Source organism: Cebidichthys violaceus, unplaced genomic scaffold (assembly GCF_023349555.1).
Source record: "Cebidichthys violaceus isolate CVI_PGR_0920_01 unplaced genomic scaffold, fCebVio1.0.p SCAF_419, whole genome shotgun sequence".
Taxonomy (NCBI): domain Eukaryota; kingdom Metazoa; phylum Chordata; class Actinopteri; order Perciformes; family Stichaeidae; genus Cebidichthys; species Cebidichthys violaceus.
This window is the reverse complement of record NW_027176616.1, coordinates 5,875-33,446: the sequence shown is the minus strand read 5'-3', so window position 1 is coordinate 33,446 and position 27,572 is coordinate 5,875. Positions and strand designations below refer to the sequence as shown.

General features: G+C 44.5%; 1 protein-coding gene across 4 annotated transcripts; it reads right to left on the bottom strand.

Annotated features, from left to right (window-relative positions):
• Positions 1-10,534: 10,534 nt before the first annotated feature.
• On the bottom strand, positions 10,535-25,505 carry LOC137886140 (KH domain-containing, RNA-binding, signal transduction-associated protein 1-like). 4 transcript variants are annotated; one of them, XR_011104953.1, is made up of 12 exons: positions 25,325-25,505; positions 23,159-23,280; positions 21,959-22,075; positions 21,412-21,558; positions 18,888-19,021; positions 17,773-18,013; positions 17,305-17,372; positions 16,789-16,847; positions 14,057-15,709; positions 13,848-13,956; positions 13,305-13,373; positions 10,535-10,660 (listed from the first exon to the last, which is right to left on the bottom strand). XR_011104953.1 is itself a non-coding variant. In XM_068728425.1 (9 exons), the coding sequence occupies exons 1-9, from the start codon at positions 25,416-25,418 to the stop codon at positions 15,603-15,605; spliced, it is 1,089 nt and encodes a 362-aa protein (XP_068584526.1). In that variant the 5' UTR covers positions 25,419-25,505; the 3' UTR covers positions 13,383-15,602. The 4 variants fall into 4 exon arrangements, 1 of the variants encoding a protein (XP_068584526.1); XR_011104952.1 differs by having other exon boundaries at positions 13,848-15,709; XR_011104954.1 differs by lacking the exon at positions 13,848-13,956 and having other exon boundaries at positions 15,521-15,709.
• Between the last annotated feature and the right edge of the window lie 2,067 nt (positions 25,506-27,572).

The following is a 27,572-nucleotide window of genomic DNA, read 5'->3' as shown; positions in this document are numbered from 1 at the left end:
ATATGCATCCGCACAAGCGTTTGAGCATGTTAAACCGGTCCATTACTAGAGTTTACGCACCATATTATGCATCTTTAGGTGAAGGGCTTAGCTGCAAGCGGGCTCGTTTGCTTGATACGCGGATTAATGGGGAGTAATTTATCTTTAATCTCATCAGATAGGGCGCTCCGCAGTGCTCGCACGCTGGAAACTAACATGGTAGATGCAGCCATAACCCACACCAACGTCCACACACACACACACACACACACACAGCACACACACACACACACACAAACACACACACACACACACACACACACACACACACACACACACGACACACACACACGACACACACACACGCACACACAGTTGAGCGATTAACAAGTAATTTGCTTTGTGAAAGCACTAATCAGGGACAAGGCCGTAATTATACTTAGTGACAATAGCACGGAATGCTTGTTGGACTATTTATTGGAGGTCAGTCTGAGTAACTGTCAGTACCCTCCGCACACACACACACACACACACACACACACACACACACACACGACAGAAATACAGCCGTTGGTGGTGTAGTGCTGCTTAGCTCATGTAATCATGGATCATTATAGCGCAGAGAGCACGTTGGGCTGAAGCCAGCTTTTGTGCAGCACTCAGTGTTTCCACTAACTAGATGAGAAAGTAGCATACAGTCAAGCTCGTTGGTTGGGTGTGGCTATATACTGTATATCTATATCGATATATATATATATATATATATCTATATATATATATATATATATATATATATATATATATATATATATATATATATATATATATATATATATATATATATCTATCTATCTATCTATCTATCTATCTATCTATCTATCTATCTATCTATCTATATATATATATATATATATATATACACATATGCTATAAAGTACAGCTTCAAGGGATGTAAGAAGGAGGGACTCCACACAAGGGATTTACTTAAAACCAACATCATTTATTAAACTACAATTAGGAAGGTAGAACAGCAAGGTCAGCAAAGAAAGGAGTGCATGGATGTTTGGCGAGTAGGGTGTGGATGAAGACAGTGTTGTATTTCTGGCATACTGCATTTGACATACTATGTATTGGGACACACTAAATACATATCTGGTATGCAAAATAGAGATGTTAGTATGGGTATTGGAAGGCGCAGCCATAAAAAAACACTTGGCCCAGTTTTTATACCCGAGTAGGCCCAGGTGACGACCCCTCCTGTCAGGCAACTACCTGAGGAAGAAAGAGCTGGAAATAGTCATGTGAATTAATTAATTTCCCCAAGTATTGCTTAATGGTTACACAGTAGACACTGTTTCACCATGTTTTGTGATGGGTTTCACCTTTTCAGTCTTTAAAATGGGACACTAAATCTGTGACACAGCACTTTGAGAGAGAGACTATGACACGGTGACATTTAACTTTTTTTTTTAATTTTTAATAATTCTGTCAGCGTGATCCTACAAGGTTATTGGAGGTTGCCGTGACTGTTTGTAATGGCAGAATAATAAGTTAAATAGAGTTCCGGCTTCATGTCAGTTTGGGTAACTTAAAGAAGGAGGAATTGTTGGAACAGATCATGCCATGTACAGTAATAATCTGATGACGTGTTCTATATTTAAAAAGATAAACTTGTTGCGATGTTGAAGCCAAAACAGCTTTTGTGAAGAAGAGAATTATGTGCAGCAACTCCCGGGTTGCAGAATGGAGAGACCCAACACACAGACACATAAATAATCACAAACACACCACCACCACCACCTTGTCACAACTCTTTTTAGCTCTCATCTGAAATGAGAACATGCCCTGGGGCCGCACTGGGAGAATGGAAGCCAAAGACAGAAAGAGAAAGGAAAAAAAAAGAGAGAGAGAGAGAGAGAAGGACAGAGAAGGAAATAAAATAAAAGAGAAAAGCCAAAGGGGGAGAACATGCGGTGATAAAAGACCAAACCAGGGGAGGGAAGGGGAAGGGAGAGAGAGAAAGAGAGAGAGAGAGAGGGAGAACAAGACAGGGGCTGTGGATCAGCCTGGAGGGTTCAGCGGTGTGAAAGACTTGTGGTTCACTGTAATGTCTCAACCTCTTCCATCCTCCCCACTCCCTCTCTCCATCCATCCATGCCCGACCACGGGCCCAACCCCGCCTCCCACCAACACCCTCCAGCAGCTATTTAACATGGAAATTGATTTAAACAGAAGCTGAGATATCCGCAGTGGGACCTGAGGACAGGTGCCTCTAGTCAGCGGAGGAGAAGCTAATGAGAGGTGAGAGACCCGAGCAGAGCTAACAAGGAAAGCAGGAGGGGCACAATGAGATGGGAGACGAGAGGCAGAAATTAGGAGGGAGGCGGCACGGAATGGGGAAGAAATTGAAGTGAAATTGGAGAGAAATGAGGGAGTCAAAATTGTATAATATCCCAACCCGTGCTCCCAGCCAACTGAGAGATGGGAAATAAATAAATAAATAAATGAGCAAAGTGTGAGTCTGTGTGTGGGCGTACAGCTACAGTCTGCGGGTTACCAATGTATTCCAGTAATGCAGGAGAACTGTTAGTTCAAATTTCACCCCTGCGGAAGGAAAGTTTACGCTATAAAAATCCAGTAAAGTAGAATAAAATTGCTCAATGTGTAACTTGTGCAGGAGCAAAGGTTAAAACAGGCGTTGCATATAGGGGACTTTGGGAACTTTTGCTACCAGCTCTGACTAACCAGCAAAGCCGAGGGAAACGGCTAGACCTCGACTAGCAAGCGCACTTTAGCTTTGACCAGGAGATGAGGCAAATAAAGGACGAGAACGCTGTGATGCATAATTGCATGCCCTTCGAGGTGTACATTATCGGGAATTAATGAGCGAAGTGGAGTCCAGATGGAGAACGGGGCGGTCGCCTCCGCAAAGTCCATTACTTCCTGATTGTGGACACCGAGGGGGGCTTTATCCTGCTTCTAACATGGTCACTTGCCAAAGAAACAAAAAAAGAGTAGGACCATTAGTTTATCTTTGCCAACCATTACCATCCAGTAAGATCCGTATGCATTGGAAACTTTATTCACTGCTCCAGTAAATAGGACGAGCCGAAGATGGGACTTGGTAACCCGCTCAGCTCATAGAACCCTTGGCTCGGCTACAAGCGAGAAAGCTAACATGCTAGCAAGCTAGAAAGCTAGCAAGATACAACGTCAATAACGTTGGATAAAAGTTGAGGAACAGTAAATAAAATTTGACAGTATGTTTAACAATAAAACTAGCTAGCTAGCCAGCCATGTCATTGTCCCCCAAATCAATATCAATATGTTCACAAACAGAGGAGAGGCCGTGTGTACAGTCGGCCGAAGCCTGTAGCTGGTTGTGTCAGTAAATTCCTGCTACCCTGTGGTGTTCAGAGGATGAGGCACTGAGGACTACACTAACTTTTTTTTTTAAATTTCATGTAGCCAATGCATTTATTTAGAGGTAAGTGTCCATTATCAGGAATTAATGACACACCCTTCAGCCAATCATAATCAAGTCTTCGCCCAGACCGCGGTAAGAAAAGACAAAATGGCGCGATATTCATTGTGATTTACTGCTGTGTAAATTTCCCCCAGAGAAACAGTGTTTGATATTTCAATGAATGCGTATCGCAGTCAGCAATAGCCAATACATTAAACTTCACTCGTTGGGCTGTTGGAATCTACCACCTTGAGAACAAAGACTATTTGGGTGGGATGGCAACAGAACTCAGCTTCCTGCGGTTGAAATGGAGGTGTTGTAAAAGAGAAATCCAGGCAGGGATTCTGGGAATTCCTGTTAATGGAAAAGAGCCAACACTGATGGAAACACTTGACTTCACTTGGCTCCAATTCCATCTGAGCGATATTCCTGTTACGTCCATTTATTATTCCTTTTTTTTTTTTTTTTTAAATACCTAAGCCACCAAACCTGTTCACCTGCCTTGTTTCACAAAACGTAAACAATAATCTTTGCCGAGGGGACACCACTTCAGTGTGATCCATCATCAAAGCCGGCAGCTCCGTGGCTCTGCCAACACTCGAACAGAGAGAAGAAGCTGAAACTTGGCACAAGCAGGAAAATGTCAGCGTGTGAAGGAGCGCCTGATTTAGCTGAAGGAGGTCAAAGTAGAGGTCCTACAGTCTTGACAGATCAAAGCAGGGAAGCCTGCAGGTTAACGCCCAAACCGGTCTTGACTGACGGATCCAAACATTCTCTAACTTAATGCCCCCCCGAAACCTGGTTCTAAAAGAGTAAAATGGGGTATCGATAAGGTCCGGAGTTAGCGGTTCTGCTATCGGTACTTTAGTCAGATATCCGCGGCAGAAAAAAACATGACGGTCCAAAGTGTGGCTACATTTTACTCCAGAAGATGCTGAGAACTCTGGTTGTCCCAAATGCAATAAAAAACCCTCACAAGTAAGACAGGAAACAACAGCAGTTCATCACAACATGTTTAACAAGAAGAACACAAATCTGCAGACATGTTCAGTTTTCTTCCGTTTGTCGCCCTGTTCCTCGTCCGCTGCAGGTAGCGTCAGCGATGCATACAGAGTTTTACTAATAACAACAGGCTAATAAATGGAAGCTAATCACTGAGCTAATTGTTTAGCAGCACATGTATTTTAAAAGACTTTGGAACTTTTTGTATCGCTGCTATTATAAAGTGCTATAAGACTATTTGTTTACGTACAATAATAAGCCAACGTCGACTCTATAAGCCTCTAAGATACCCATCTCATACTTCTCTTTTTTTCAGAATTGCAACAAATTCCCAACAACGCATCTCCCAAAAAAAAAAAAATCAGGTTGAGACAAGGGGGGGAAAGCAGCTTCATTATTTTTGATGGAGATCAGTCGTGACACGGAAGCGTGAGGCCAACACAAACCGGTCCAGTAGGAGCGCCGCTCTTTGTTTTCCCCTCACGCCGTACCAGAGCTGTCTGCACATTAAAAAGGAAAGGCTGGCTCCGGTACAGCTCGAGTCTCATTGATCTCGGCTCTGCCACAAGGGGATGTAAGAATTCAACATGTGAACATGCCGGTGTGCGGACACACAGGTTTTGAATATCAATGGCATTAGCGAAGGTCTGGCTGTCGTGAGCTTTTCAGATTGTAAACTACACTAAAATACGGCGGTGTTGCTCTTGTAAAATGTGATCTGGCATTTGATAAATGTTATTTAGAAGCATGACAGGTGTGACATTTCCCTCCCACACACAGATGTAAAGGCGACTTCTCTCTCTCTCTCTCTCTCTCTCTCTCTCTCTCTCTCTCTCTCCTCTCTCTCTCTCTCTCTCTTCTCTCTCTCTCTCTGCTTCTTCTTCTCTCATCTCTCTCTTCTCGCTGTCTCTCTTCGTCTCTCTCTCTCTCTCCAGAAACTGACACTACACACACACACACACACACACCACACACACACACACACACACACACACACAGACAGAAGCACTCGCTGTTCTCTTCCACTCCGTCTTTCATTAATAAACAAACCGAGATGTGCTTCCAGTCTCTTTTTTTTTTCGCACGCGGGGCGCTCTCACTCACAAAGACACACAGGCTCGCTCTGAGAGCATCTCACTTTGCACTGCGGCATTCCAGTTAAGTCTTCCATGGCAACCATTTCAAAAGTAAGATTCATCCACTTTATATTGCTGGCCTAATTTGTCTGCTCCGGGCCCCCCCCCCCTCGCTGAGCACTGCCATCCGTGATGACGACTGGGGCCCCCCCTGCGCGGTGTGTAGTTGGCACCAGAGAGAGCGGGGACAGAGTCCCCGTGCTAACGTCAACATTCAGTTTTAACCAAAAAAAAAAAAGTTACGTGTTCTACTTCACGAAGCCTCGGAAAAAAAAAAAAAAAGAAGACCTAAATAAAAGTGAGAGAGGAGCATTTAGGATATAAAAATATATATCCGCGTGCCGAAGTTGCAGACACCTTAAAAATGGTACATGAAGCAGAGGAGAACGAGCTGTCCCAATAAAAGAACTGAGCATGTGACGACAGCGGAGCACTCGGCTCCACCCACTGTGTGCATACAGAAGAGACACTAAACTACTGCAGCCACTTTGTAGTCGTTTTATGACAATCATGCGAAGTTTGAAGCCCAGTTACAACTTTTGATTTCCGAGCTACTGGGACGCTGAAACCAAGTTCAAGGAGGAAATCCAAAGACTTCGGGTGCATTTAAAAGCCCCTCTGAAAACAACAAAAAACGAATGCACCATAACACCCCTCCTACACACACACATACACACACTTAGTTCACCAGATAGATAACAGTTATGTCCGCGTTGAACGTCCACAAGGTTCGGCCAACTCAAAAACAATTGCGCAGCACATAAAACCCCCAAAAAAATCAAACTCACCAGACGTACTTTTGGGGATTGGTAATCCGGCCCTTGGCTTGATTTCTAGTCCTTTGACTCCAATCACACTGATTTCCTAGTTCACTTCAGATGGTCGAGGTACAACCGTCATAAGGAAACTCTCCACTGAAGGCTGCCCCGGCTCCAACATCACTCCTCCATCTACCTCCGAAAAAGCACTTCCTTCCTCTCAACCCCAAACATTTCACTTCCCACTTCCCTTTGCTCCCCAGGCCACGCCCCCCTCACACCTGTGACCCTGGTGGAAACAGATCACCTGATCAGCGTGATCTGTTTCCACCAGGTGCACCAAGGGGGTTACTTCACAAAAGCAGATTCAGGACATCCAGGATAACAGGCGAGGGTTGACACCAAGTTCATCCTGACTTTATATGTTTGACGCTGGCCTGGTTGCGGAGGTGAGACTAGGTTAAACCGGGTCTGAGCTGTTTCTTTCGGACACATGCCCGTTTCGCGGCTTTCTTCGACAGACCATGAAGTCGATCCCAGATTTACTGACGCTGAAATGGGGAAAAGAGGGACTTTAAGTGAGCAGCTGCTAATGGAGCAATCAAAGCATAGAATATGTAGAAAAAAAAAGGAAAAGAAAGGGAACACAGCTGGTGTAATAAAAACAGCAAGAAGAAGCATGGCAGTAGCCTAAAGAAATTACAGTTACTAACCGCTGCTTTTAATTGAAACGGTCATAATTATACCATTCAAGGAATTAACGTTGCTGTCATTTGCACAAATATGCAGTTCAAACACTTTTCCTTGAAGTGAGCAGTGGGATTTAAAATGTTCCTCAGGAAATTAAGCATTGGAGATTGATCGTTCATCGTTGTTGTCACTCCCAGCAGACGCGTAAAAATAAAAGGTGTCCTTTGTGGTGTTTCAGTGATGAACAGTGACTGTGAACTGAGCCTTTGCGACTTCATCAGCCGTTTCTAACCATCAGCTCAACGAACAACCACGATGAACACGTGAGTTATTATAGAAACAATAATGGTCACAGGTGTTAAAATACTAACAGTGCTAAACTGAATGGCAACATGTACCTGTAGTGAGAGTCTCGTTTTAATCTGCAATTTTTTTGAAACAGCCCCCAGGGGTCAAACCATCTAGTGTTATACACCTTCCCCTCACATTGTGGCGGTGGTCATTATGCATATTATCGTAGATTTGCATCATCGTAGTTTTGCGTCGTCCGTTTTTGTGTCACGTTCGTAACTGTTTTTTGCATCTCTTCGCTGACATTTTGCATCTCTTTGTCCGTTTTGCATCATGCGTATGTACCGCGCTTCGTAGTCATTTTGCATCTCTTTGTTTATGCCTTGTGTCGCTTTACAACATGACTTATTAGAATTAAAGAGGTAACTAGCGAGTCAGTTTTTAGAAAACATCCCTTCCCAGGTGTGCGTTTCAGGAGTGATGGTTAAGAAATGCTGAGTTTGTGACATGATGCCGAAAGCTTAGCTCTTAGTTTGCTCTGGCGGATGCTGATCGTCATCAGGTAAACGTCATACATTTTACCAATTGTAATGATAATGTTGAAAGATGGTCACAAATATTTACACCGTTCCATGGCAAAACATGAAAACAGCTTCAGGCGGTTAATTTCTCAACCCATGAAGGAGCAATTTATCATTCGATTCATCTGAAAAATGTAAAATCCTCGGCCGTTTCCTAAAACAGCTGAGCGCTGCAGTGTTATGCAAACATCACTCCATCAGAAGAAATGCTACATTTGTTTGTGACTATTCTCAGGTGCAGATTAATACGCATTTGGTGCGCATCTGATTCAAATCAGCAGGACGTTGCATTGAATTGATTCAGAATGAATCTACAGTGAACCGTGTTAGTGGGTAATGAAGGAACAGGTGCAGTGGTGTGGCCCAATGGCACAGATGGAATAAGACAGTAGCATAGAATACTTGTTAGTTGGATCATTCATTATGTGGATCCTTTTGATCAAAATTAGAATATATATAGAATATCACGAGCTCACCCTTTTGATTCTAACGTGATTGTCTATTGTGTACCATTGAGGCCCTTCTTTTGAGCTTTGAAAAAAAAAAAAAAATCTATACGGCCCAGACTCTGCTTATTACACCCTATTCATCTTCAAAGCTTCTCCTGCAATTGTCCTGGATGATCACTTGTGGGTGGGGGGGGGTGGGGTCAGCTCACCCCACTTATAAGCACCACAAGCCCCCTCAGATTGTGCTGCCTCGCCTGATGATGAAGCAGCAGCTGATGTGCGTCTGTGGGAGGCTGATTGTCACCGTCTTCACACGCACCAGTGTGAGATGTTCCTCCGATGGTGTGAATCCGCCAGGACGAGGAGATGCAATCCAGCTGTCCACCGTGACTGCCCACAGTATCTCCACCTCTAACACACACACACACACACACACACACACACTCACACACACACACACACACACACACACACACACACACACACACACACAGCATTTTAACACATCCCCCCCCCCAGCCTGAAAAAGACAAGACAGCCTGGCCTCCTGTCTCTCACCTCATTCCATCTATTCTCCCACGTAGCGCACCACGCGGAGGTGGGGAGGAACCGTGCTGCAGGCTTCCACAGCCGAGAGGAAACATCACAGACGGATACACATGGGCTCATATTCAAGTCTACTTTTATTGATCATTGCACGGCAACATTTACTTTCTTTTTTCCACCCTGGCGCTCCTGACAGTTGGTCGATTTCAAACAAAAGGAGACGGCTTCCACGCCGTCACTTATCTTTCATTAGATTATAGGAGACACAGAAATCATTATTTTAGACATAATGGCACATAAAGGCTGAAAAATGATGTGTTTTGGATATGGGCCGTTGACGTTTCATCTCAAATGATAGTTTCTATCCTGATATCTAATGCGCTATCCTCTAAGCTGCTAGCTTTTTCAATAAACTAAATGGAGCCTCAGACTTGGCAAACGCCGCCTCTGACCAGCGAGTCGGGACAGAGAAATTTGTTTTTAATACGGGAAAGTAGAGTTTTGACCTCTAAATGTAACTCAGCACCACAGGCAGCCGTAATATCATCAGTGGTAATGGCGGGGGAAAAAAAATGGCATTAGAGGGGAATCAAATCAACAGAGGCGTGATGGATAGATGGAGGGGAAGTTAAATAATGTCTGCCTTCACCCCTCTGTCCCTTCCCTCACATGCGGCTCTCCTCCCGGGTCCATCTCGCTGAATTATCATACTTGGATGCCGGAGCGCGCCGGTGTCGGTTATGGAAGTGTTGCACATTTGCCCGGGAAGGGATACATGCGAGTACATGCAAATAGGCCGCCGCATTAGCATTCGATATCCTTGAGGCAGCGCAGGCCGTGCAATGCTAAGATGTGGCAGTGCATGTGCGTGTGTGTGTGTGTGTGTGTGTGTGTGTGTGTGTGTGTGTGTGTGTGTGTGTGTGTGTGTGTGAGCTCGCGGGGTGAAATCGGCCGCAGCGAGATAGCGATCCACTCTCTCCGGGCGCCTTTAACTCTCCAGCACTGAGTCTAATTTCACGCAGCAATAAGGCATGGACACTAAATAACACGTGGTCAGAATGTAAAAAGAAATCAAATACTTGAAATGCAGATGTCACACAATTCTCCCTGAATGGGGTGGAAGGGGGGGGGGGGGGGGGGGGAATACAGCTTGCCTTGCAGAAAGTGAAAGACTTTGATTCATGTCTCTAATTCAAGGATTAATAAAAATTAAAAACAATTTCACAGCCCACTATAACAGGAGTGCTCATTTTATGGTGAATCAGGCTGTAACAATTACATTTGTTGGAGGAGTGGGTGGTCTGCGGAAGCTGTGTACGGCGGCACGCAATCAGCAAAGCCTTCAAGTGGGTGTCTTCGACGTTAGAAAATAATTACATAATGCAAAGTGATTCAATATAGAAAAAAAAAAGAAAAAAAAAAAGAAAAAAGGAGAGACAGTCTCTGGTTATTCTGGATTCCCAGCGAGCAGGATGTCTTCGCCGACCCAGCTTGCAGTCTTAGTCCAGTTCCAGTGGGAGTCTGAGGCCAGCTCCTCTCCTCCCAGCGCTTCATCAGCTGTGGCTCCTGTGGGTCGTCGTCCCCCACCCCACCCTACCCCCCACCCCCCCCCTCCACCCCCCCCCCCCCCCTCCAATCCTACCTCCTCCCTCCCTGACCCGGAGCAGAACTGGGGCCTCGGGCCACTCCTTTCAACAGGGCGACCCAAAGAGAGCTTCGTCTGACCGCCACCTCCTCCATGCTGCTCCGGTGCACGGCTTCACTGCAGAGAGAGACAAAATCACAGGGGGAGTCACTGGGACGGGTCCACTACTTCACGGCGATTTGATGATAAAGAGCAAAGTGTTTAGCAAAAAAAAGAAAAAAAAAAAAAGAGAGAGCCCACTTTTCAATTTCATTTTGAAGCAGTGGTTGTTATCATTAAAAGGTAATTTTCCTGCCAAGTAGCACAGCTCTTCAAGAGGAGCGAGGCAATATTTTGTTAAGTAAGACATAATTACTGGCAAGGCTAGAGATTTGGGATTAATGCATAAATATTTTAAGCTTATGTGGTCACAGGTCTCAGTTGTCGAGCGTTTTGCTCAAACATAACAGCCAATGAGAACCAAAGACCAGACGTGTCTCTTTTATACTTCAAGGCGAGTCTGAAAACAATAAATAGTTTTCATCATTCAACAGTCAAATTTTGCCCTAAAGTGACTTAAGTGAAAAGAGTTCCAATGTGCTGCTTTGTCAACACAGTCACAGCCTGACATCTGTCAGCAGTCGTGTCAAACGTTCTCCAAACAAGCGAGTGACCTTTCCATCAAAACACATCTCCAACTGTTCTTAAGCGGTTCGTTATTCCCGCTTCCCTCGACTAAAATGCCAACAATGGTTATTGTTTCTCAAACTCTGGGCCGCCAAGCATTACTTTTCGAGCCTTCATTTAACTTTTCCCCTTCAGGGCACGGACAAGACAGGACGTCAGGAGAAAATCCCTCCGACGCGTCTCTCCTGCTGCTGGTTCCATTTCGGGAATCGCCAGAGTCCCCTCGCTCCCGCTTTTTTTTCTTCTTCTCCTCCCCCCTTCTGTCAAGAGAGCCTTGAGCTACGGATCCTCATTAGTCACTTTCCCTGAGACCGGCGTGGCGTTTCTCCCTCGCTCAGACTCGCTGAAGGCGAGCGCGGCCACACACCGATTCACAGGCGCTGTCAAAAGCCAGGCGACTTACAGGAGACGGGCAATCATCAGAATCAACCAACCTTTGAAATGCTGTGAATATCACCAACGTGCTGCTGCAGCATAATGCTACGCTGGCTAAAAATGCCCACAGGCATCTGCAGCGACGTTGCTTGCACAACGGTCTTTTGGGGGAAAATGGAAGAAGTTAAAAAAGGCCGTACCAGTGGTTATGAATGTTTAAGGATATTCCCTATACATTGTGTATACTTCACATAACAGCTTGAGATGGCTATTTTATGACGGGGGGGGGGGGCGATTCAAGTTTCAAATTTCAGCTGCTAAAAGACATTGCGGAGGCATTATTGGAAGTCAGTACAGCAAATGTGAAGCTACAACCTGTAGCCGGTTAGCTTAGCTTAAAGACTGGAAACAAAGTGGAACATCTAGCTTGGCTCTGTCCAAAGCTAACGTGGTGAAGTGTGAAAACAACAACACAACAATTGGCAGTTTTACAGGGAGGTATGAGACGGAACCATTTCCTGGTTGGGACCAGTTGCCAGGCAACCGGAGGAGAATACAGGAAGTTACCGGTGGTTACTGGTTACCGCCCCCCCCCAGGCTGTGTTAGTAGACGTGGGTATAAGGCTAGCATTAGCATTCTCCTCCCTTCTGCTATGTGATTTGCGAGGGCGCCGTCGCTGCATCCTGTTCTTATAGCGCCGCCCAAGACGACTGTGATTGGTTTAAGAAAATACAAACAAGCCAGAGCGTTTTCTCCCCTTGTACCAGAATATCAATGTGTTGAGCCAGACCGTTCTTTAGCGCTAGCACAGCACTGTGGACAAAATGTCAATAAAACTGTTTTTGCGCAGGTTTTGTACACATGAAGCAGAATTTGTTACCTTTGGAAAGAGCCAGGCTAGTGGCCGTGGTGGTACCTTTAGGTTTCGAAGTCCAAAAGTCAAAATTGATTTGAAAAAAGATCATGTCTAAAATGTACGAAATAGTCGGCGTCAAACCGTGTTTGTTGGCGGTTTAGCCTTTGAAAAATAACTTTCACTGCAATCAAATACTGTTTACTCGTCCGCACCCACCTGTATTAACGGGGCAGTCTAGCAGCAATCTAACAGCACCATGAATTGCATTTACAGAACCACAAAAACACTAAATCAGACGTAGGCTAGCATGTTGCTACTTTTTTGATACGGTACAACAATAAAGTGAAGCACAGAGAAAGTAGAAGTAGTATCTACTTATCGTGTTGAACGATGATCTCGTCAAATCGCCCAAGCCTAGGCTGAAGCCTCATATTTACTCTACACGACTCTCTGCGAGGACAAGAGCGAATTTCCCAAAATGTTTGAACTATTCCTTTAAAACGGCTGCTGTCTGGAGCCAAACCTCCAAAGATGTGCGCTAACAATGAATGTGGCAACAGGGTAGGATCCCAAAATGAGCTCTGCTCGCTACAAAAAAGCAATTCATGCTTGACAAATAAAATCAAATAAAGAAGCTGAATTTGTTTTCGGTGGTAGATTACACATTTCATGCGAGTTTCAAGTCTTTACAAACACAAATGCAAACTAATGGATGCCAGGAAGGTAGAAAAATCTATCAAAACTTGCTGCATGAAAAACAAAACAAAATATGCAAGTACCGTTAAGTACGTTAATGGGCTACAGGATGCAAAAACCAGCAGTACGGCTCTTTAAAATGGAAATAAATGCGGCGGCGAACCAACCTGAGGTTTGTACGGTCTTCACTTCTGCAGACCGTCGGTCTCCGGGCACTCAGTGACCGATAGCTGTGCCTGAAGGAAGGACAGACCCCAAATCAATACCCTGTCTAAAAACACCGGGAGAAACTTGAGACAGATCATGCAATGTCTACAGGAGAAGATATGCTCATGCAACTCAAGCTTTCTCTTTCGGATAACTTTGTACAGGCAGAACCTTTTAAATAGTACAATAAGCAACCTTTACACAGCAAATAAAAACAGCAGCTCAACTCTACAGAAGATATTGACATAGATTTGGCTTTGTTCATTTTAGCAAGAGTTGCATTAACACTATTCTAATATATTTTGTTAGTACACAGTAACAGTTATTTTGGTACATAAAATCCACTACTGTATGATATTGGAAGTTACGTTTTTCTTACTTTTGAGTCTTTTTTTTTTGTTGCCATGACTGTAATGATATTTTAAGAAAGTGTACGCATTTACCAGCAAGTTTATGTCAATGGATAAACACACTACGAAATTAAACATTTAGGGTTAGGTTACCTTTACAGTGGAGTTGTCTAGGTTATAACCATCCTCTCCATTGCACTGCCATTACTCTGTACTAAAGTAGCCATCGCGCCAGCGTCATTCATGACAATGAGGGCTAGACCTGAATGGTGGTTTGAATTCAGTTAATTTTCAGCTATAAAAGCAATTCTCATTAACGATTACGACCACAGGTAAGAGGATTGAAAAAGTCTTATACATACCCAGGCATTCAATGCTTTAGAATATACACATTAGGAAGCTATCCAGGTTATTTTAGAGGTCTTACCTCTGGGTCCTTTTTAAAAAGTATAGAAAGAGAGAGAAAGAATAAGTTGTGCTCTTTTGATAATCAATCAAGACATCATTTAGTAGGGTTAAAGTCTTCAGACGTCAATACATTCATTTAGATTTAAAATGCGGTTTTGAATGAGAAACAAATGAAAACACCTACATCTGACTGCTGAAGGTTGTTTAAAAAAATGGCCATTTCAGAATTTTACTAGGACAGGAAACAAATAAAGCAAGTTAAGTTTCATAAAAAACAAACTAAGCTTTATTGACAAACTGCTGCAAAACATCTTTTGGACAGATTTAGTAACCTATTTAGGCAAGCTTACACATGTAGCATAATGCATTTTATGGAGAGGGTACAGATACTAGTGGCAGAATAAGTACAGTTAGGATGTTTTAAAATATGTACAAGAGTTCGGATTGAGCTGCAGGATCCCTTCTCTGTAGAAAGAGAAGACCCATGTGGAGATTTATGTCCCAATCCTTCTTTGTGTACTTTGGGTGCATGCAGTTTATAGAGAATCAGATCACAAAATGAAGACCTGGGCTGTTTTTAGCAGAACACGAGGCCATCTCTCGGGCCGTGTTTTCATTAAAACAAACATTTTGTCTTCAAGAGTCTTCAAGTTATTTTTTAATATGTATGACAAATTGAGGATATGAGGACAGTCCATCTCAACAGTGTCTATTAGGGCTATATTTCAAAACTCTAAGGACAATGACAAATATTGCTGCCTAAATCTAAATGGACAAGGTTTTAGAACTATTTAAAAACAAACCATCATCAAGAATGAATTGTACTGATTCCATTAACATTGATTCTTTAACCTTCACTTAATTTATTTTTTTTATCTATATTACATAATTGAAAGTTTAAAAGGTATTTTATTTGGCTATATTAACAGAATTTTGAAATGTAGCCTAAATGGGAATCTGCAACTGACCCTTCGACAGATTCTTTGTATTTAAAAACAATTAAAACGGATTCCTTAGACAAGCGGATAACGAGCCATTAATTCCACTAGAAAGGACTACTCCCAAACAGTTAAAAGATGTAAGATCAACAATGCAAAAAAAAAAAAAAAAAAAAATAGCCAGAGGGGGGGTCAAAAGGGTCAGAGGGAAAAAAATACAGCAAAATAAATAAAAACTCAAATAAAAAATAAAAAATAAATAGACGCCAACTTCTCCTCTCTAACCCATCTAAAAGCCGCTTTGGGTGGTTGGTTGGAGGGATTGGAGGCTGGTTCGTTAGCTGGTTGGTGCGACAAAGTAGGGGAGGGAGTTTGCGGTCAAATCTCAAAAACCAGTTCCGATTTTCAGTTCCCAATTTGCTCTCTCGTATAAAGTCCAGTGTAGGAAAAGACCAAACCAAAGACAAAACGGACAATTACTTTTGTCGGGCTGCTTAAAGCGAGAGCTGCCGTGGTAGACAGGCGGCAGTCGGGGCGACACGTTACGGGCGGAGAGTCCGCCTCAGTACTGTCGGTAAGGGTGCTCCCGGTAAGGCGTCTTGGCACCTCTGGAGGGGGGAGGGGCCTTCCCTGCAACTGTCCGCTGGGTCCCATTCCAGTCATCCTGGCCTGGAGAGTTGACACACACACACACACACACACACACACACACACACACACAAAACAAACATTTACAATTCAATTTGGATTCAAACCTCAACCAGATTTTTGTTAGACGTATTGTGTGTATCCTCTTGGCTAGTGATGGTTGATACTTAACATTTTAAATGCGATACGATGCAGATACTTTTCATTTTGATCAATTCTAAAATGGACATATAAGCTAATGTTGTTGTTCTTTTAGAAAAAATGAAATCACATGACACCTTACAGCCACTAACAACAAACCTCAATACATAAGCAAATAAGGAGAACAATTATTTATTTAACATCTAAAATGTGTGTGCGGCTAGGTGTAAAAATAGCAACAGTCCAGTATTTTTCAGGAATACTATGATTAAATAATGAGCTTCCTTTAACTTTCAAGCTGTCTTGCTTTTGAATGTTTAAATGTTTGAAGAGGTTACTGCGTGAGGCACTTCTTCGTCACAAAAAGTGCATCTCGCCGTATTTTTATCGACGGGTGAAAAGTAGCACCAGTCTTCTCACATGTCTGATGTGGAAGTGTGCCACTGTGTGCTGGGCTGTGATAATACAATTATATATATATATATATATATATATATAAAATTGTATTATTAATATTTTTCCAACATCTCGAAACCAAATAAGTAACTTGTGAGTATCAATCCACCCTTCCCTACTTGAGGTTGGAGTAACATGAAAGCATTGGCAGGACTGTGCATCGCATCGCCCGATACAAGTAAAACAGGGACCGTCGTGTGAAAGTATTACTCAAAATCTCAACAGGGTGTCTTTAAAGATAATAGCTAAAGGCTTTAACTTTGAAATCTAACATTAGAATTATCATTAGAATAAAGCTCCGAAAGGTCACGTATTTTTAGAATAAAATAATTTTTATACAAATCAATCAACCAACCAATCAATAAGTGGAGAACTACTACATACTACTGTACTTTAAACTAGCTTTTAAACCATATGTATATATGCACACTTCATATTCTGCATCTGCATCAACAGCATAAATGAGGTCATCTGTGTTGACGGTGAATAAAGTTCTTCCTCACCATATGACTCGTATGACTCTGCGCTCTCTCCGTGTCCGTAGTCGTAGTATTCTGGCTCTCTGATGGTCAAAAACAGGGCGAGAGAAGAAGAAGAAGAAGAAGAAGAAGAAGAAGAAGAAGAAGAAGAAGAAGAAAGAAAGATTTCACTTTTAATCTTTGAAAAACATCAAGTAGCTGCTGACTGTAAATGTCGAGGGGGACGATAATTGGCTTCCACGAATAAGATCAAAGCTTCGGCTCTCTTGCATGGAACATCTTAGCGCCGGCCATCCCGACCATGAAACATGAAGTACCATCATCAGCGCTGAATTTGTGCAGAGTGGCTCAAAAAAATAAAATAATAATGTTTCTGCTGCTCTCAAATCAATTTAAGGGAAACGAGCAACCAGGCGATGTGTGTGAGAGAGTGTGTGTTTGTGTGTGTGTGTGTGTGTGTGTGTGTGTGTGTGTGTGTGTGTGTGCGCGCGCGGTCTGTGAGAAGCAGGTGAAAACCAAAGAGACGTCTGATTCACTCACGCCTGCGGCTGACTGTAATAGCTGTCGTATGACTCGTAGGCCGTGTCTGTGTAGCTCTCATCGTAGCCCTGGAGAGGGAAGGAAACAAGAGTGAGATTTAGGGAGAGGCTTGTTCATGATTCATGAATGTCAAGACGTCCCCAAAGCACTACACTTGTACTAAAGCAGAGACGCGCTCCGCCTGTGTCTCGAGCAGCGGGAATCACTTATTTCTGTGCCGACGGACCGGCAATTTCGACGCTAACAAGAGACGCCGACAACAATCTCATCGAGAGGAGGGACGTGTCAAACCTCGACAGGAAAACTCAACTTCAGTTTCAATTTATTCCTCGCATGTCTAATAATTCATTTTCTTACGTCCCAATTAAAGCCGAAACATATCTCCTGTTGTATAACAACATGTCTGCCGAGGACATATTAACTAAAACGGATAAATTAAAGCCACCCTCCACTGGTTCTTGTACTTACATAATCGTCGTAGCCGTCAGCGGCTGCAGCAGGGGTGTGCTGGTGGGGGGGTGGGTGTGCCATCCTCTGCGGGGGTCCGGACGCCGGGGGCCTGGCGCGGGGTGCCGAGGCTCCCCTGGATGGTGCTACTGGGGGTCCTCCTCGGCCTGTTGGCACGCCCCTCACCGCTCCGCCTCGGGCTGGGCCGCCGCGAGCCACACCTCCCCTGGCGGGAGCGCCGCGAGGTGGCATTCCCCGTCCCCTGAAGAAGAGAGCGCCGGGTTAATACGGCGAGATTGTACTGGAAGGAATAGTTCCACATTGTGGGAAATATGCGTATTCACATTCTTACCAAGAGTTCTACGAGAAGATCAACACCATTCTCGTGCCTCTACGCGAAATATGAAGCTAAACCAGCTAGCTGCCAGTTAGCTTAGCATAAAGACTAGCGACCGATGAAAAGAGCTTGGTCGGTTAACAGGTAACACAATCCGCCCCGTATAACCATGACAACGTGTTAATTAGTTACTCTTAGACAGAGCCAGACAAAGCTGTTTTCAGTCTTCCTGTTTAGCTAGGCTAAGCTAAGCTAACTGCCTACTGGCTCCAGCTACATTATATACTGTAAGGACATGCGAGTGGTGTTGAGCTTCTCATCTAATTTGCAGCAAGATAGCCAAAACAAAAAAAACAACTCGTTTGCGCTTCCATTAAAAAAAAATTATTAACACTTTAAAGGCCTTTCCACAGCGGGGGTGTGACAAAGAAACAAAACAGAAATTACAGGTTCAAAACTATTCACGTCTGTCGCAACACTCTTCACATAAAAGCTTCAAATAGCAGCACGACCGACTACCAGGATCCTATTAACCCATGGAGGTGTTAAAGTCTGTCTGAATTTGAGTTAGGCAGAGTATATGTCCAGGGCTTTTATTGTGAAAAGGTGAGAACGGAGGGAGTGAATCTGGTCTGAGCTGATATGGTAACAGATGAACAACAGTGTCTTTCTATTTCTTCAGCGACCTAGCAGCGGTGCATGAGAAACCCTGTGTGTGTGTGTGTGTGTGTGTGTGTGTGTGTGTGTGTGTGTGTGTGTGTGTGTGTGTGTGTGTGTGTGTGCGTTTGCATCTCCACACCTGTGCGCTCCACCAGGAGGCACTCCGCGGCCCCTGACCGGAGGGCCCCCTCGGACTCTGGCACCGTGCTCCTGGCCTCCGTTCAGGTAGCTCATCTCCATGAACTGCTCTTGGCAGATATCATCCATCATATCCTACACACACACACACACACACACACACACAGAGGAAGAAAGAAAAAAAAGAAGAGAGAGAGCATGTGACTTGGGGGGGGGAGTAAGGGCGCACAAATGAAAAGCAAAGGAAAAGGAGAAAAAGGAGGAGGAGAAAAGGAGGCAGGGCGTAAGAACGAGTGATGAAAGAAAAAGAGTGAAACACAATTACAGAGCTGCACACAACGCAGCGTCTGTCTTAATGGCTACCAGAGCGAGTGGAAGAAAAGGTATCTGTGCCAGTGACTCAGAGTGTTAAGGAGGAGAGGGTGTGGGGGAGGGTGTGTGTGTGTGTGTGTGTGTGTGGGGGGGGGGGGGGGGGGGGGGGGGGGTTGGAAAGCATCCATCCACACTCCCGGTCTTCCTGTGTCTCTCCGTGAAGCACAAAACGTAAATCACTTCTCCCCGCTCTTCTCGACAAGTCTGGTGTGACTGCATCAACGGTGACATTATTACATCCGCACAAAAAAAGAAAAAAAAAAACAATAAGTTGCTCGGGATTAGTGAGGCTGCCTGTCTGAGCAGCACAAATCCTGGAAACACAATCCGCCCGCCTCTCTTCGGGGAGCAATCGCAGAAAGGGCTGCGCTGTGACCCGATCAATTCTTCCTCATAAATCAGTCCCCGGGAAATGGTGACCGAGCTCTAACGATGGAGAGAGAAGAAGAGCGGGTGTGTGTGTGTGTGTGTGTGTGTGTGTGTGGGGGGGGGGGGGGGGGGGGGGGGGGGATCAGGTGGATATGCGACGCAGACGACAGCTTTCAATTCATCTGCAGCAAACAAACACGAGCCACTTGACTGATTAGAAATTCATCTCTCAGCCGAAGGAGCAGCGCGACCGCAGCTGCATTTAAAAAGCCAGACAAGGTGACACGTCTTTACCCATCAAGGCGTTGAGATTAATTAAGTCTCCGCAGACGGTACATTCGACAGAAACTACAGACACGGAATAAAGGATCCACAAAGCCTTCACACGGGATCAAGGCTGGGCTTTTTTTTTTTTTTTTTTTTGCATTTACATTTCCAGACATATACAGATATATATATATATATATATATATATAAAAATAAAAAAAATAAAGATGAGGAAGAACAAAAGCCTTCTGAAGTACCTGAGGCGCAGTACAGGTAATACATAAAACATTTTTTACCAACAAATCACATCCTGCCGGTTTCTGCGATGGCATTTATTAAAATACAGCCTGCTTCCAAATGAAGGCCTGACAGATTACGGCTTTGAATTCTAACAACAGGTTCTGTTTTATTATATATTTATATAATATATATATATATATATATATATATATATATATATATATAACATCGCAACCGGTTCATCAGCCCGTTCACCTCGCTCCTCTATAGCACCCTGCACACTAATTAACAATGCGTGGGCTTCCATTGGCTGCTGACACAAAGCCATTGTTAGAGCAGCAGACTTGGCTTTGGCCCGCGCTCAACAAGCTCTCAGCATAAAGCTGATAAAGTGAGCCGGGGCCACGCGGGGCGAACTCTGTCTGAGAGAAGAAGGTCTCCGAGCTGGTTCTCCCCGAAAAATGGGACTCTGTGAAAGACGAGGAGGAGGAGGGCAGGGGGGGGGGGGGGGGGGGGGTGTAACCCTGCTAACACAGTGACAGCAACCATTAAAGGGAGACACTACAGGTGGACAGGGTTAAAGAAATAATAATGATAACTCCATCATAATGATAAACTTCCCCAAATGGTTACTTACATTTAAGAAAGTCATTTTTTTTTTCGCATTGCAAGTTTTCTGAAATGTTATGTTCAAATATGCAAATGAGGCATTCTCTCGTTAGATATTATGCAAATTTGCACATATTTTCGGAAGTCTGAACATTGCCAGGTTCAAAATTCTTGTTTCATTTTGTTAAAGTCAAAAGGTTTTTACAGAGGAAAATCTCTTTTTGTTACGATCAACAGCCTTAAAAAAAAAATCAATGTAGGCAATATTCTTAGAATAGAATGTTCTATACATCAGGCTATGAATGAATGAATGAATGAATGAATGAAGTGAGGTTTCTCAACCTTTTCCCCAACAAACTTCAGCTTTTCTTCTTTCTCTTACGTGAAAGTGATTCAAAATATCGATATCTAATCTAATAGAAGAAATAGATTAAATATTTGACAGATTAATTCGATAAAGAGAGTTCAATTTGTAGGGTTAAGTGGTCGACTCGTCAATGTTCGTCAGGCAATTTGCTGCTACAAATAAAGATCAGCTTGGATTTAGAATAACAAATCACGTTAGCCTCTGTTAGCTTGTGTCGAGCGTCACTATTGTGGACATTTAACAGGATAAACGATGAACCGAATACAAAATAAAAACTCGTTAACGAAAGAGTCAGACTCACTGGAAACAGGAACTTCTTGACCTCCTCCATGGCGTGCGCCATGCGCAGGTAGGCCTCTGGCACGGGGGCGAACACCTCGATGAACACGTGCAGCTCCATGGACAGGTGGGCGTACTTGGGCTCGCCGCCTTTCCTCAGCCCCTCCTCCTGAGACGAGAGGGGGCGACAGCGCAGCGGCGTCAGGGAGTCAAAGAGAAGTGAGTCACGCGTTTCAGTCCGCCTCTAGAGTGCAAACCCCGGGGGGGGGGGGGGGGGGGGGCGCAGGTGCGGCGCTCCTTTCCTTCACACGGCTTGATGATTACATCAAAAGCGGCGGGTAACGGGGTTTTTAGCGGGACGACCCCGAAGAATCCCGGAACAGATGCAGCGTCGAGGCGGACGCCCTTGGCTCCGCGTCGACGCTACGCTGCCAGTCGACGCCATCTGGCCTGACACCCCTTCTCAAGTAGAGGCCAGATGTGTCATGGCTTCTCGCAGGTGTGTACCCACCAGATGTGTGTGTGTGTGTGTGTGTGTGTGTGTGTGTGTGTGTGTGTGTGTGTGTTACCTTGGATCTGTCTCTCATGGATCCTTTGCCCAGCACGGAGATCTTGGCTCCGGTCTCTTCCTGCAGACGTTTGATTGTGTTGCCCTGAGGCCCCAAAATCTTCCCCACGAAATTGAACTAACGGCAACACGAAGAAGAAGAAGAAGAAGAAGAAGAAGAAACAAAATCAGCCAGACAGTCGACACGGAGGCAAAGTTTCACACCAAGAGAGTGAAGAAGAAGAGGGGGGGGGGGAGCCTAAAGTGGTAGATTTAGCAGAGGAGGTCGATACGAGCCCCCGAGGGCTGGAACACCGTCAATTACTATTCACTCCAATCATCCGAGCCCTGAGCCGGAACTAACTCGCGCTCAAATCCCGCGTCCTTTACCTCCTCGATCTTTGCACTAAGGAGTCACGTAAGGACGCCCTGCTTACAATTAGCCGTCATTGCCGAGCGCATTTAGCGGAGAGTCGCCCCGAAGGAGGCAGCGAAAGCAGCTTTTTCTTTTTTTTTTTTTTTGTAATCCCGAACTAGCCGTGTCATCCCTGACGCAGCGGACTCGTGTACCGACTAAAACTAAAGTCTGCCAAACTAAGACGGGCTTTCAGGAGATCAGAGGGCCGTGTCACCGCACAGGCCAGACTCCTACGCCATATATCGATTCCCCCCACGCTGGAGATCGGGGGCAGCATCTGTGCATCTTACCACAAACCGATGCCAATGAATGGAAACGTGCAAAATGCGACGCGTTGCGGGAGATTTGCAGGACTGTTTTGCACCGTCACATGTCATGAAGCGTCATCCTAAAATGACCGAACCGATACGGATGAGGCGACGCGATGAAAGCAAGACTTCAACCCTGAATGGAAACATTTTGCAGAAGATCCAATCTTCTGCACACTCAGCGCGAGTCACACATCTATGCAGAGCCCACCCTAATCACAGCAATATTAACATTTTGATCCTTTTTTTTTTTTTTTTTTTTTGGTGATATTTTTGAAACACGGCAGTATCGGCTGTAATTATACTCCGGAGCTCAAGGATCAAGGTTGAGAGGAGTAATTTGAGACTCCCAAAGTAACCCCATGGCTTCGTGTAATTGAAACCCAGCTGCAGGATAAATTAAATCAAGAGGGCTTCATGGTGGAGAGAAAAAGAAAAAGAAGAAGAAGAAGAAGAAGAAGAAGAGGATAGAAAGACGAGGCATAAGAAAGCTCACCTTCGGGTACTGTTTGACAGGTATGAGCACCCGCTCCTTAAGTTTGATGTTCTTTGTTGTGAAAAGGTCCAGGTATGCTTCTGCCTCCTTTTTAGTCTCGCCTTTCTGGATTCTATCGATTTCTAGAAGGGGAGAGGAATGGTTTCAGGCACAGTGTTGCATGCAATCAAAACAGGATTCAGAGGAGGCGAAAGCACAGCGATGAGGAGGATTTATGTGCACTTACATTATTAATAAGCAGCTATAGATTTGCAGTTTGAGTCTTGGTGTCTTGGTTCAAAATCATAAGTAACATCTTTTTTTTTTTATTTTCAGTCCAATTCTGGCCTGATTTATACCGAGACGATGTTTTGTTGACGCAAGATGGTGAGTTTTTTTATTGTTTTTGAGCTTTTGTCCAACATCCTGAGCTGAAACAGTTAATCAGATCAGGATCAGATAACCGTTTGGATCAGATTTTTAGGAGGAAAAAAAAAATAATCTCCAAAACCATCTCTGCTTGCAGCTTCTTCAACGTGAGGACGTGTTGCTCGTGTGACATTGGAAACGTAATCTCTTTGTTTTGGTTTTTTCGGACTGCTGATCACACAGAGATGAGACGCGTGGAGACGTCACCTTGGGGAAAGCGTTATGATATCGATATCGTGAGGCGAGACTGGATATCAAACCTAGATTTTGGGTCTCGCAATATGGCACAAGTGATGCCTTTACCCACTTTGTCATTATATCCACATTACCGATGATTACTCATCAAAAATCTCAGCGTAAATATTTTGTAAAAGCACGACTAATCAACCAATAATCGTCGTTATGTGGTCAAATATCGTGATATTGGTTTTCTCTGAATCGTCATTAATGAACATTTTTTTTGTCACTACTTAAAAACCAATAAATAAGGGAAAATAATCTTAAACCGTAGCTTCAATCCACAAAAACGTGCAGTTTTCATGTTTTCATGTTTGAGAAGCAGCCATCAGCTCTTCCCCTCACACCTCCTGTCACAGCAGCATCAGCACCCACCACCTCGCCTCCAGCACCGAGAGCACCACCACATCACTCCCATCTCCAAAAAAAACGCCTCCCGGCCATGAGCACTCCAGAGCCTGAGATGTTCAAAAACCTGTCAGCTTCTCCACAGACTACCAGCTGCAGATCTGAAGGGGGGGGGGGGGGCGGCTCAGTCGATTGTCAAACCGTGGGAACCCACAGCAGTCCAGCTGAACCAGAGGTGACCGAGATACTGGACCCGAGCAGCATGCAGGAACCAGCTTTGCAGAAAGATCCCTCAGAGTCTCAGGGAGAGAGAGCACATGGGCAACGCTGACGAAACTGAAATAATCACTTCACCAGCAGCTTCTAGCACTTAATATCCATCTCATTATCTCCTAATGTTGTATTTTTAATCTCTATACACTTCACTCAGCAGGGACCTTATGGGTCATCCTATGCTACCTACTGGTACACTGATACATCTAACAGTATCATTTTATTATAAGAAGTCATATTAGAATAAAAAATACACTGAAAATAGGAATAGATGACCACAGAGAAATTACTGATACCAGAGGCAGAGTCCCCCCCCCCCCCCCCCCCCCCCCCCCCCTGCCCCCCCCTCACAGGACAGCAGCCCCGGAGCTGCCAAGGCTGCAGCCTCTTCTTGCTCAAGGACACTTCAGCAGCGGGGTACTTGAAGGTCTCCCGTCCCACCGCTACGACGCCGCCTCTCGGCTCTTAAAAGTAGCGGGGTGACCCCGGATCACTGATGCTGGCGCACATTCATTGTAGCAACGCTGCGCATCGCACCTGCTGCCGCACGTTGGAGTCAACAGAGGAGACTCGGCAACAACACGAGCGTTTGTCCGCAAAAGAGTCACAGACGTCGCACGAGGAGGATATTATTGAGATGAATCATTATTTAAGGTGTCTCCCTCTGTGGTGTTGATAGCTTTTTTTTTTTTTTTTTTTTTTTTTGCAATCTCAGACACCATCATCCAATAAACTCCTGCACACATCTGTGAGCGGAGCGGAGCAGTCCACGTCCCGTCCGTTCCGCAAACACATGGCAATCACAGCGCGGAGGTGTGCTGTTTATGTCCCCCCCCCCTTCAACTCAAAGCATGAAACCACAAAATTAACACCCGTAGAAAAAAAGAGACTTTTTTTTACCTGCGTTTAAAAGTTTCATGGCGTGCGTAAACGACGCGTCCAGGCTGTCCTTCTCCGCCAGCAGCTCGGGGAGATATTTGTCGTCGTTCTCCATTTTGAGTTTAGATGGGAGGGTGGGGGGGGTAGGGGGGGGTAGTGGTAGTGGGGTGGGGGGGGGAGTCACTTTAGGTGCAACCAAAGAAAGAAAAAAAAAAAAAAAAAAAAAAAAAAAAGCGTGAAAAATCCCAAAAATAATAGAAAAAAAAAAAAAGTAGTCCAGTTATGTAACTACGGAGTGTCGCGGAGCCTCTGTGCGCGCGGCGCTTTGCATGTGGCTACCGGGGCGTTTCTGCGACGGACGTCTCCGCTGCTTCTGGTGAGGAGCTTTTTTTTTTCTCTCCTCTCAGCTGACTGGAGGTCCCTTCTTTGCAGCAACACTGACTGGACGGGAATGCGAGAACAAAAGCGGCGAGGGACGGGTAGCATCGGGATCCCACTCAAGCCGGCGGAAGTGAGCTCAGATCTGACGCCGCCTACTGTGTCGCTGCTGTGTGTGTGTGTGTGTGTGTGTGTGAGTGTGTGTGTGTGTGTGTGTGTGTGTGTGTGTTGATGCGCGCCGCCTTCAGTGGCTATAATCCGTCCCACTATACCACTACTATTTTTTTTCTTCCCAGTACTGGTATGGGTGTGCCCTCTGTACGCTGTGGTAGTCCTGCTGTTATAATAAAAATAAAAAAAGCTCTATAATAAGAAACTGAAACTTATTACAATGATATTTGATGTGCATATCAGAGCCAGAGGTGCACAGATGTATTGATTAATTAGTTGTTACTATATTGTAAGCATGTTAGGTTTTCTAGAATTAGAAGCCTACATGTTAAACATGGATAACTTTTTTTAATGATTAACTGAAAGGGATTGTAGATCATGTATCTCGTGTTTTGTATGTATCATTTTATAAGATATTGTTCGATCATTGAGGAAACTGATGGGAGTCACAACAAAATGCCTAAATCTCGATTATAGACCTGCTTTTCATTTGGGAATCATCGCAGCGATGTTACAGTTCATTCTCACCTGAGCAGAGTGACAAGAATATGGGAAATAAACTATAACTTGTTTATGTTTTCTGATAAATAGATAGATAGTTAAATCCATACATACCAGAACAAAATAGATCTGGGAAGCTACACTATACAATAGGATCATATTCCAAAGCTATTATGTATTGAAATGTTATGTATATAATACATGTTCATATCAAGTGTACATTAATTGGTGAGGATAGTATAATGATGATGACACCTCTTCGGTGTTTAATCTGTTAATATAACTTCAGTTCATACAGTGTGCCCTATGGGAGATGTGTGGTACGCTACTTTCATTCCAGGCTCTCTACTGTCCCTTAGTGGCAGTGCTCATCATAACATAGAGCATGTCTCTGGAACTGTTGCTGATGAAACTGGGTCCATCACAAGAATCCTTTTTTTCGTTGTCCAATCGCCCTATTTTTCCTCCCTACTTCTATTGATTCAATAACACTTATGTGAGAAGGGCAGTGGGGAGAATATATGGAGCGGACACTAAAGGATTGATTTCTCCGATCAGACGGGGGGGGTAATGAACCTGTCGCGTGGCTGAGTGGAGCACAAGAGGTCAGAGGTCAGAGCTGGCCTAATGCATACAAATCGAGAGCAGGTCATTCCTTGTGTGTCGGGTCTTTAAGTATAATACAGTAGTATGCATCAGTGCAGGCGGATGCTCTTTGAGCAAACAGCAAAAAGAAGAAAAAGTGCAGCTCATTTGTCAGTCCGCTGCCGGAGTGAAAACCATTACAATCGACTGGCGGCTGTACCCGGGAATGCATCTGCTCAAAACAAATGAAGGCAAAAATTGTCTGCGATAAACTCTTATGGGAGGCCGAAAAACCTCGCTCCGACTATCAGCGTTAAAGCTTGATCTATCTCTGACCGTTACAGTGATATTAGTGTTGGGGGGGGGGTTGCAAGGTTGCCTTGATTCCTCTTTGTCGTTGACAGAATGGATAGACTGTGAGCTGAATTTCAAATCGGCTCATAAAAGGATGAGTTACTTCTCTTGGCAGGTGGAGGGGTTCCAATCCGATAGCTCGCACCCTTGCCTTCTGCTTTTGTGGACTTCCCCATGTCCCGTACCACAGTCTGGGGTAAACAGGGGCAGATGGAAGGGGGTAAACACTGGGGTTAGGCTTATATAAGCCGCCGCTATTCCAGATCTTTGCATCTGACCA